General features: G+C 46.9%; 1 protein-coding gene across 1 annotated transcript in view; it reads left to right on the forward strand.

Moving 5' to 3' along the window:
* The window catches only part of LOC127909989 (gamma-aminobutyric acid type B receptor subunit 1-like), a 187,901-nt gene that overhangs the window by 89,587 nt on the left and 86,142 nt on the right, over positions 1-12,172 (forward strand). Inside the window, exon 9 of the mRNA XM_052472833.1 lies at positions 1,123-1,200. Coding sequence (XP_052328793.1) covers positions 1,123-1,200 — 78 coding nt within the window. The remainder of the gene's footprint in view (positions 1-1,122; positions 1,201-12,172) is intronic.

Consider the following 12,172-nt stretch of genomic DNA (forward strand, 5'->3'; position numbering starts at 1 on the left):
CTCTGTGATACCCTCTCTGTGATACCCTCTCTTTGATACCCTCTCTGTGATACCCTCTCTTTAATACCCTCTCTGTGATACCCTCTCTGTGATACCATCTCTGTGATACCCTCTCTGTGATACCCTCTCTGTGATACCCTATCTAGTGAAATCACAGGTAATATTAATCTGCTATTATGGAACATGTATATATTATTACTCTACTGTGGACTGACAGGCTCTGGTACTTTTCAGGTGAATCCTTCAATCAGAGTTTCAGGATGTGTAATGTGTATATTTATAGTATGGTGAACATGTCTCTATCTATCTCTCCTCCCCTTCTCTTTCCCTCCCCCTCTCTCCTCCTTCTCTATCTCTCCCTCTCTCTCCTCCCTTCTCTTTCCCTCCCCCTCTCTCTCCTTCCTTCTATTTCCCTCCCTCTCTCTCCTCCCTTCTCTTTCCCTCCCTCCCTCTCCTCCCTTCTCTTTCCCTCCCTCTTTCTCTCATTCCTTCTCTTTCCCTCCCTCTCTCTCCTTCCTTCTCTTTCCCTCCCTCTCTCTCTCCTTCCTTCTCTTTCCCTCCCTCTCTCTCTCCTTCCTTCTCTTTCCCTCCCTCTCTCTCCTCCCTTCTCTTTCCCTCCCTCTCGCTCCTCCCTTCTCTTTCCCTCACTCTCTCTCTCCTTCCTTCTCTTTCCCTCCCTCTCTCTCCTCCCTTCTCTTTCACTCCCTCACTCTCCATCCCTTCTCTTTCCCTCCCTCTCTCTCCTCCCTTCTCTTTCCCTCTCTCTCTCTCCTCCCTTCTCTTTCACTCCCTCACTCTCCATCCCTTCTCTTTCCCTCCCTCTCTCTCCTCCCTTCTCTTTCCCTCTCTCTCTCTCCTCCCTTCGTTTTCCCTCCCTCTCTCTCCTCCCTTCTCTTTCCCTCCCTCTCGCTCCTCCCTTCTCTTTCCCTCCCTCTCTCTCTCCTTCCTTCTCTTTCCCTCCCTCTCTCTCCTTCCTTCTCTTTCACTCCCCACTCTCCATCCCTTCTCTTTCCCTCCCTCTCTCTCCTCCCTTCTCTTTCCCTCCCTCTCTCTCCTCCTTTCTCTTTCCCTCCCTCTCTCTCCTCCCTTCTCTTTCACTCCCTCTCTATCCTCCCCGCACAGGAGGCAGCTATAAGAAGATTGGATACTTCGACAGTACTAAAGGCAATCTATCCTGGTATGGGAATGACAAGTGGATAGGTGAGCCACATTCATATATATATATATATATATATATATATACATTATTATTATTATTATTTTTCTTCCTTACTTTACCAGGTGAGTTGACTGATAATACATTTTCATCTACAGTAATGACCTGGCGGAAACTTACAAAACATAGTAAAATCCATACAAAATACACTACATGACCAAACGTATGTGGACACCTGCTCGTCAAACATTTCATTCCAAAATCATTGGCATTAATATGGAGTTGGTCCCCCCTTTGCTGCTATAACAGCCTCCACTCCTCTGGGAAGGCATTCATATGGAGTTGGTCCACCCTTTGCTGCTATAACAGCCTCCACTCCTCTGGGAAGGCTTTCCACTAGATGTTGGAACATTGCTGCTATAACAGCCTCCATTATTCTGGGAAGGCTTTCCACTAGATGTTGGAACATTGCTGCTATAACAGCCTCTACTCTTCTGGGAAGGTTTTCCACTAGATGTTGGAACATTGCTGCTATAACAGCCTCCACTCTTCTGGGAAGGCTTTCCACTAGATGTTGGAACATTGCTGCTATAACAGCCTCCACTCTTCTGGGAAGGCTTTCCACTAGATGTTGGAACATTGCTGCTATAACAGCCTCCACTCTTCTGGGAAGGCTTTCCACTAGATGTTGGAACATTGCTGCAGGGACTTGCTTCTAATCAGCCACAGGAGCATTAGTGAGGTCGGGCACTGATGTTGGCCGATTACGCCTGGCTCACAGTTGGCCTTCCAATTCATCCCAAAGGTGTTCGATGGGGTTAAGGTCAGGACTATGTGCAGGCCAGTCGAGATCTTCCACACTGATATCGACAAACCATTGATGTATGGACCTCACTTTGTGCACAGGGGCAATGTCATGCTGAAACAGGAAAGGTCCTTCCCCGAACTGTTACCACAAAGTTGGAAGCTCAGAATGTCATTGTATGCTGTAATGTTAATATTCCCTTCACTGGAACTAAGGGGCCTGAACCATGAAAAACAGCCCCAGACCATTATCCCTCCTCCACCTAACTTTACAGTTGGCACTTTGCATCGGGGCAGGTCGTGTTCTCCTGGTATCCGCCAACCCCAGATTCGTCTGTCGGACTGCCAGATGGTGAAGCGTGATTCATCATTCCAGAGAACACATTTCCACTGCTCCAGAGTCCAATGTCGGCAAGCTTTACACCACTCCAGACGGCGGTTGGCATTGCACATGGTGATCTTAGGCTTGTGTGTGGCTGCTTGGCGAAGGAAACTCATTTCATTAAGCTCCCAACAAACAGTTATTGTGCTGCCGTTGATGCAGTTTGGAACTCGGTAGTGAGTGTTGCAACCGAGGACAGATGATTTTTATGCGCTTCAGCACTCGGTGGTGCCGTTCTGTGAGCTTGTGTGGCCTACCACTTCAGGGCTGAGCCGTTGTTGCTCCAAGACGTTTCCACTTCACAATAACAGCCCTGACCGCGGCAGCTCTAGCAGGGCAGAAATCTGACAAACTGACTTGTTGGAAAGGTGGCATCCTATGATGGTGCCACGTTGAAAGTCACTGAGCTCTTCAGTAAGGTCATTATACTACCAATGTTTGTCTATGGAGATTTTATACACCTGTCAGCAAAGGGTGTGGCTGAAATAGAAGAATCCACTCATTTGAAGGGGTGTCCACATACTTTTGTAAATATAGTGTACTATGGCTAAGGGCTGTATCCAGGCACTCTGTACTTTTATAAAAAAGCAACAAAAAAAACACAAACACAGTAAAATAAAAATAAATCATAAGAAACAAACACCTTCTTCTTAAAAAAAGGTCCTCACAGCCGTCTGAACTGTCTCAGAGGCATCAATTCATACAATTTCACTGACCTCTGTAGAAGATTCCGCAAGCAAGGTGCAAAGTAGCTAATGGATTGATTTACCTCTGTGGAGATGGAATGGAGTTAGCCATCCCTGAGACCGTGTCAGATAGCTTGTATTTCTGAAGGTTAACAGAGACGTGATACAGGTACGGTGGTAGTTTATACAGGATGAGGGGTACGGTGGTAGTTTATACAGGATGAGGGGGTACGGTGGTAGTTTATACAGGATGAGGGGGTACGGTGGTAGTTTATACAGGATGAGGGGGTACGGTGGTAGTTTATACAGGATGAGGGGGTACGGTGGTAGTTTATACAGGATGGGGGTACAGTGGTAGTTTATACAGGATGAGGGGTACGGTGGTAGTTTATACAGGATGAGGGGTACGGTGGTAGTTTATACAGGATGAGGGGGTACGGTGGTAGTTTATACAGAATGAGGGGTACGGTGGTAGTTTATACAGGATGAGGGGTACGGTGGTAGTTTATACAGGATGAGGGGTACGGTGGTAGTTTATACAGGATGAGGGGTACGGTGGTAGTTTATACAGGATGAGGGTAGGGGTAGTTTATACAGGATGAGGGGTACGGTGGGGGGTAGTTTATACAGGATGAGGGGGTACGGTGGTAGTTTATACAGGATGAGGGGGTACGGTGGTAGTTTATACAGGATGAGGGGTACGGATGAGGGGTACGGTGTAGTTTATACAGGATGAGGGGTACGGTGGTAGTTCATACAGGATGAGGGGTACGGTGGTAGTTTATACAGGATGAGGGGTACGGTGGTAGTTTATACAGGATGAGGGGTACGGTGGTAGTTTATACAGGATGAGGGGTACGGTGGTAGTTTATACAGGATGAGGGGGTACGGTGGTAGTTTATACAGGATGAGGGGTACGGTGGTAGTTTATACAGGATGAGGGGTACGGTGGTAGTTTATACAGGATGAGGGGTACGGTGGTAGTTTATACAGGATGAGGGGTACGGTGGTAGTTTATACAGGATGAGGGGGTACGGTGGTAGTTTATACAGGATGAGGGGTACGGTGGTAGTTTATACAGGATGAGGGGGTACGGTGGTAGTTTATACAGGATGAGGGGGTACGGTGGTAGTTCATACAGGATGAGGGGTACGGTGGTAGTTTATACAGGATGAGGGGTACGGTGGTAGTTTATACAGGATGAGGGGTACGGTGGTAGTTTATACAGGATGAGGGGTACGGTGGTAGTTTATACAGGATGAGGGGTACGGTGGTAGTTTTATACAGGATGAGGGGTACGGTGGTAGTTTATACAGGATGAGGGGTACGGTGGTAGTTTATACAGGATGAGGGGGTGGTAGTTTATACGGTGGTAGTTTATACAGGATGAGGGGTACGGTGGTAGTTTATACAGGATGAGGGGTACGGTGGTAGTTTATACAGGATGAGGGGTACGGTGGTAGTTTATACAGGATGAGGGGGTATGGTGGTAGTTTATACAGGATGAGGGGTATGGTGGTAGTTTATACAGGATGAGGGGTACGGTGGTAGTTTATACAGGATGAGGGGTGGTAGTTTATACGGTGGTAGTTTATACAGGATGAGGGGTACAGTGGTAGTTTATACAGGATGAGGGGTACGGTGGTAGTTTATACAGGATGAGGGGGTACGGTGGTAGTTTATACAGGATGAGGGGTACGGTGGTAGTTTATACAGGATGAGGGGTACGGTGGTAGTTTATACAGGATGAGGGGTACGGTGGTAGTTTATACAGGATGAGGGGTACGGTGGTAGTTTATACAGGATGAGGGGTACGGTGGTAGTTTATACAGGATGAGGGGTACGGTGGTAGTTTATACAGGATGAGGGGTACGGTGGTAGTTTATACAGGATGAGGGGTACGGTGGTAGTTTATACAGGATGAGGGGTACGGTGGTAGTTTATACAGGATGAGGGGGTACGGGGTAGTTTATACAGGATGAGGGGTACGGTGGTAGTTCATACAGGATGAGGGGTACGGTGGTAGTTTATACAGGATGAGGGGTACAGTGGTAGTTTATACAGGATGAGGGGTACGGTGGTAGTTTATACAGGATGAGGGGTACGGTGGTAGTTTATACAGGATGAGGGGTACGGTGGTAGTTTATACAGGATGAGGGGTTACGGTGGTAGTTTATACAGGATGAGGGGGGTACGGTGGTAGTTTATACAGGATGAGGGGTACGGTGGTAGTTTATACAGGATGAGGGGTACGGTGGTAGTTTATACAGGATGAGGGGTACGGTGGTAGTTTATACAGGATGAGGGGTACGGTGGTAGTTTATACAGGATGAGGGGGTACGGTGGTAGTTTATACAGGATGAGGGGTACGGTGGTAGTTCATACAGGATGAGGGGTACGGTGGTAGTTTATACAGGATGAGGGGTACGGTGGTAGTTTATACAGGATGAGGGGTAGTTTATACAGGATGAGGGGTAGTTTTTATACAGGATGAGGGGTACGGTGGTAGTTTATACAGGATGAGGGGGTACGGTGGTAGTTTATACAGGATGAGGGGTACGGTGGTAGTTTATACAGGATGAGGGGTACGGTGGTAGTTTATACAGGATGAGGGGTACGGTGGTAGTTTATACAGGATGAGGGGTACGGTGGTAGTTTATACAGGATGAGGGGTACGGTGGTAGTTTATACAGGATGAGGGGTACGGTGGTAGTTTATACAGGATGAGGGGTATGGTGGTAGTTTATACAGGATGAGGGGTATGGTGGTAGTTTATACAGGATGAGGGGGTATGGTGGTAGTTTATACAGGATGAGGGGGTACGGTGGTAGTTTATACAGGATGGCTTTTTTAAAACAAAAACATCACTGTCGCTCCCTCCCTCCCTCCCCTGAGGGGTCCCCCTCCCTCCCTCCCTCCCTGAGGGGTCCCTCCCTCCCTCCCTCCCTCCCTCCCCCTCAGGATCACTAGTTTATACAGGATGACTCACAAAAAGGATGAGGGGGAACTCACTACAGGATGACTCACTCACTCACCACTGACTCACTCACTCACTCACCACTCACTCCTCCCTCCCTGAGGGGGTCCCTCCCTCCCTCCCTCCCTCCCACTCTCTCTCTCAGGATGAGGGGGAACCTCCCTCCCTCCCACTCTCTCTCTCTCTCCCTCTCACACACACACATTCTCTCTCTACCTCCCTCCCTTCCTTTATTGTCCATCTGCCTTTCTCATTTTCTTTCCCATCCTTTTTCTCACTCCCTCCTTCTCTCATTCTCCCCTTCCCTCCTTCTCTCCTTCCCTCCTTCTCTCTTCCTCTCTTTCTCTCCTTCCCTCCTTCTCTCTTCCTCTCTTTCTCTCCTTCCCTCCTTCTCTCTTCCTCTCTTTCTCTCCTTCCCTCCTTCTCTCCATCTCCCTCCTTCTCTCTTCCTCTCTTTCTCTCCCTTCCCTCCTTCTCTCCTCCCTCCACATTCTCTCCTTCCCTCCTTCTCTCTTCCTCTCTTTCTCTCCTTCCCTCCTTCTCTCTTCCTCTCTTTCTCTCCTTCCCTCCTTCTCTCCTTCCCTCCTCTCTTCCTCTATTTCTATCTTTCTCTCCTTCTCTCCTTACCGCCTTCTCTCTTCCTCTCCTTCCCTCCTTCCATCCTTCTCTCCTTCTCTCCTTCCCTATTTCTCTCCTTCCCTCCTTCTCTCCTCCTCTATTCCTCTCCTTCTCTCCTTCTCTCCTTACCTCCTTCTCTCTTCCTCTCTTTCTCTCCTTCCCTCCTTCTCTCTTCCTCTCTTTCTCTCCTTCTCTCCTTACCTCCTTCTCTCTTCCTCTCTTTCTCTCCTTCCCTCCTTCTCTCTTCCTCTCTTTCTCTCCTTCCCTCCTTCTCTCCTTCTCTCCTTCTCTCCTTCCCTATATTTCTCTCCTTCCCTCCTTCTCCTCCTCTATTCCTCTCCTTCTCTCCTTCCCTCCTTCTCTCCTCCTCTATTCCTCTCCTTCTCTCCTTCCCTCATTCTCTCCTTCCCTCCTTCTCTCCTTACCTCCTTCTCTCTTCCTCTCCTTCTCTCCTTCCCTCCTTCTCTCCTTCCCTATTTCTCTCCTTCCCTCGTTCTCTCCTCCTCTATTACTCTCCTTCTCTCCTTCCCTCCTTCTCTCCTTCCCTCCTTCTCTCTTCCTCTCCTTCTCTCCTTCCCTCCTTCTCTCCTTCCCTCCTTCTCTCTTTCCCTCCTTCTCTCTTCCTCTCCTTCCTCTCCATCCCTCCTTCCCTCCTTCTCTCCTTCCCTCCTTCTCTCCTTCTCTCCTTATCTCCTCCCCTATTCCTCTCCTTCTTCCTTATCTCCTCCCCTATTCCTCTCTTTCCCTCCTTCTCTGCTTCCCTCCTTCTCTCCTTCTCTCCTTCCTTCCACTAGCAGGGTTGGCTAAGAATGTTCATCAATCAACCAGTCAGGTTTTATTTATCATGTTGTCGGTGAAAACAGCAATGCTCCGATCCGTATAGCTTAGCACACACACACACACACACACACACACACACACACACACACACACACACACACACACACACACACACACACACACACACACACACACACACACACACACACACACACACACACACACACACACACACACACACACACACACACACACACACACACACACACACACACACACACACACACACACACACACACACACACACACACACACACACACACACTGAAACACACACTTAAACTGATGGGACTTCTATGTAAAATCCAGTACTTTATACTGAGCATAGATTGAGTATGCCTATCGATAGGACCATGTGTTATATCTCTCGAGAGTGATATTATTTCATTTTATTTACTAATTAAACATGATGACCGGTTCGGGGCGATGACAGGAAGAAAATGAATGGAAGACGCAGCGTGACAGTCTAAACAAAATGAAGGCGGAGGCAATCTCAGACGCAATTTAACCGGAGCCGAATCCATGACCTTGAGGAACGGGGGAATGGGACGGTGCGGCTCTGCTCTGTAGTGTAATCAGCATGGCCGGGTAGCTAGCTTTGTTGTTTACGTCCGTGTCAGAGCTGGGCATCCCAAATGGTACCCTAATCCCTATAGGGCTCTGGTCAAAAGTAGTGTACTACCTAGGGAATGGGATGCCATTTGGGATGCAGAGGGAGTCCGTTCTGCCTCCGTGAACACTGAAAAAACCTTTCACTAACAGTGTCTAATGGTTTGAGAAAAGAGGTTTTGTGCCTTTACTGTGGAACCAAGGTTGCATCAACAGTGTTGTATTGGGAGAAAGTGTTGTATTGGGAGACAGTGTTGTATCAGGAGACAGTGTTGTATTGGGAGACAGTGTTGTATTGGGAGACAGTGTTGTATCAGGAGACAGTGTTGTATTGGGAGACAGTGTTGTATCAGGAGACAGTGTTGTATTAGGAGACAGTGTTGTATTGGGAGACAGTGTTGTATTGGGAGGCAGTGTTGTATTGGGAGACAGTGTTGTATTGGGAGACAGTGTTGTATTGGGAGACAGTGTTGTATTGGGAGACAGTGTTGTATTGGGAGGCAGTGTTGTATTGGGAGACAGTGTTGTATCAGGAGACAGTGTTGTATTGGGAGACAGTGTTGTATCAGGAGACAGTGTTGTATTGGGAGACAGTGTTGTATTGGGAGACAGTGTTGTATCAGGAGACAGTGTTGTATTGGGAGACAGTGTTGTATCAGGAGACAGTGTTGTATTGGGAGACAGTGTTGTATTGGGAGACAGTGTTGTATTGGGAGACAGTGTTGTATCAGGAGACAGTGTTGTATTGGGAGACAGTGTTGTATTGGGAGGCAGTGTTGTATTAGGAGACAGTGTTGTATTGGGAGACAGTGTTGTATTGGGAGACAGTGTTGTATTGGGAGACAGTGTTGTATTGGGAGGCAGTGTTGTATTAGGAGACAGTGTTGTATTGGGAGACAGTGTTGTATTGGGAGACAGTGTTGTATCAGGAGACAGTGTTGTATTGGGAGACAGTGTTGTATCAGGAGACATTGTTGTATTGGGAGGCAGTGTTGTATTGGGAGACAGTGTTGTATTGGGAGGCAGTGTTGTATTGGGAGACAGTGTTGTATTGGGAGACAGTGTTGTATCAGGAGACAGTGTTGTATTGGGAGACAGTGTTGTATTGGGAGACAGTGTTGTATTGTGAGACAGTGTTGTATCGGGAGGCAGTGTTGTATCAGGAGACAGTGTTGTATTGGGAGACAGTGTTGTATCAGGAGACAGTGTTGTATTGGGAGACAGTGTTGTATTGGGAGACAGTGTTGTATTGGGAGACAGTGTTGTATTGGGAGGCAGTGTTGTATTAGGAGACAGTGTTGTATTGGGAGACAGTGTTGTATTGGGAGACAGTGTTGTATTGGGAGACAGTGTTGTATTGGGAGACAGTGTTGTATTGGGAGACAGTGTTGTATTGGGAGACAGTGTTGTATTGGGAGACAGTGTTGTATTGGGAGACAGTGTTGTATTGGGAGACAGTGTTGTATTGGGAGACAGTGTTGTATTGGGAGGCAGTGTTGTATTGGGAGACAGTGTTGTATTGGGAGGCAGTGTTGTATTGGGAGACAGTGTTGTATTGGGAGACAGTGTTGTATTGGGAGACAGTGTTGTATTGGGAGACAGTGTTGTATTGGGAGGCAGTGTTGTATTAGGAGACAGTGTTGTATTGGGAGACAGTGTTGTATTGGGAGACAGTGTTGTATTGGGAGGCAGTGTTGTATTGGGAGACAGTGTTGTATTGGGAGACAGTGTTGTATTGGGAGACAGTGTTGTATTGGGAGACAGTGTTGTATTGGGAGACAGTGTTGTATCAGGAGACAGTGTTGTATTGGGAGGCAGTGATGTATTGGGAGACAGTGTTGTATTGGGAGGCAGTGTTGTATTGGGAGACAGTGTTGTATTGGGAGACAGTGTTGTATTAGGAGACAGTGTTGTATTAGGAGACAGTGTTGTATTAGGTGTTGTATTAGGAGACAGTGTTGTATTGGGTGTTGTATTAGGAGACAGTGTTGTATTGGGAGACAGTGTTGTATTGGGAGACAGTGTTGTATTGGGAGACAGTGTTGTATTGGGAGACAGTGTTGTATTGGTAGACAGTGTTGTATTGGGAGACAGTGTTGTATTGGGAGGCAGTGTTGTATTGGGAGACAGTGTTGTATTGGGAGACAGTGTTGTATTGGGAGGCAGTGTTGTATTGGGAGGCAGTGTTGTATTGGGAGACAGTGTTGTTTTGGTAGACAGTGTTGTATTGGGAGGCAGTGTTGTATTGGGTGTTGTATTGGGAGACAGTGTTGTATCTGGAGACAGTGTTGTATTGGGAGACAGTGTTGTATTGGTAGACAGTGTTGTATTGGTAGACAGTGTTGTATCTGGAGACAGTGTTGTATTGGGAGACAGTATTGTATTGGTAGACAGTGTTGTATTGGTAGACAGTGTTGTATCTGGAGACAGTGTTGTATTGGGAGACAGTGTTGTATTAGGAGACAGTGTTGTATTGGGAGACAGTGTTGTATTGGGAGACAGTGTTGTATTGGGAGACAGTGTTGTATTGGGAGACAGTGTTGTATTGGGAGACAGTGTTGTATTGGTAGACAGTGTTGTATCTGGAGACAGTGTTGTATTAGGAGACAGTGTTGTATCTGGAGACAGTGTTGTATTGGGAGACAGTGTTGTATTGGGTGTTGTATTGGTAGACAGTGTTGTATTAGGAGACAGTGTTGTATCTGGAGACAGTGTTGTATTGGGAGACAGTGTTGTATTGGGTGTTGTATTGGTAGACAGTGTTGTATTAGGAGACAGTGTTGTATTGGGAGACAGTGTTGTATTGGGTGTTGTATTGGTAGACAGTGTTGTATTGGGAGACAGTGTTGTATTGGGAGACAGTGTTGTATTGGTAGACAGTGTTGTATTGGGAGGCAGTGTTGTATTGGGAGGCAGTGTTGTATTGGGAGACAGTGTTGTATTGGGAGACAGTGTTGTATTGGGAGACAGTGTTGTATTAGGAGGCAGTGTTGTATTGGTAGACAGTGTTGTATTAGGAGACAGTGTTGTATTGGGAGACAGTGTTGTATTGGGTGTTGTATTGGTAGACAGTGTTGTATTAGGAGGCAGTGTTGTATTGGTAGACAGTGTTGTATTGGGAGGCAGTGTTGTATTGGGAGACAGTGTTGTATTGGGAGGCAGTGTTGTATTGGGTGTTGTATTGGTAGACAGTGTTGTATTGGTAGACAGTGTTGTATTGGTAGACAGTGTTGTATTAGGAGGCAGTGTTGTATTGGTAGACAGTGTTGTATTGGGAGGCAGTGTTGTATTGGGAGACAGTGTTGTATTGGGAGGCAGTGTTGTATTGGGTGTTGTATTGGTAGACAGTGTTGTATTGGTAGACAGTGTTGTATTGGGAGACAGTGTTGTATTGGGAGACAGTGTTGTATTGGGAGACAGTGTTGTATTGGGAGACAGTGTTGTTTTGGGAGACATTGTTGTATTGGTAGACAGTGTTGTATTGGGAGACAGTGTTGTATTGGGAGGCAGTGTTGTATTGGGAGACAGTGTTGTATTGGGAGACAGTGTTGTATCAGGAGACAGTGTTGTATTGGGAGACAGTGTTGTATTGGGAGACAGTGTTGTATTGGGAGACAGTGTTGTATTAGGAGACAGTGTTGTATTGGGAGACAGTGTTGTATCAGGAGACAGTGTTGTATTGGGAGACAGTGTTGTATTGGTAGACAGTGTTGTATTGGGAGACAGTGTTGTATTGGGAGGCAGTGTTGTATTGGGAGACAGTGTTGTATTGGGAGACAGTGTTGTATCAGGAGACAGTGTTGTATTGGGAGACAGTGTTGTATTGGTAGACAGTGTTGTATTGGGAGACAGTGTTGTATTAGGAGACAGTGTTGTATTGGGAGACAGTGTTGTATCAGGAGACAGTGTTGTATTGGGAGACAGTGTTGTATTGGTAGACAGTGTTGTATTGGGAGACAGTGTTGTATTGGTAGACAGTGTTGTATTGGGAGACAGTGTTGTATTAGGAGACAGTGTTGTATCTGGAGACAGTGTTGTTTTGGGAGACAGTGTTGTATTGGGTGTTGTATTGGGAGACAGTGTTGTATTAGGAGACAGTG

The sequence above is a fragment of the Oncorhynchus keta genome, chromosome 20 (genome assembly GCF_023373465.1).
Source record: "Oncorhynchus keta strain PuntledgeMale-10-30-2019 chromosome 20, Oket_V2, whole genome shotgun sequence".
Lineage (NCBI taxonomy): Eukaryota > Metazoa > Chordata > Actinopteri > Salmoniformes > Salmonidae > Oncorhynchus > Oncorhynchus keta.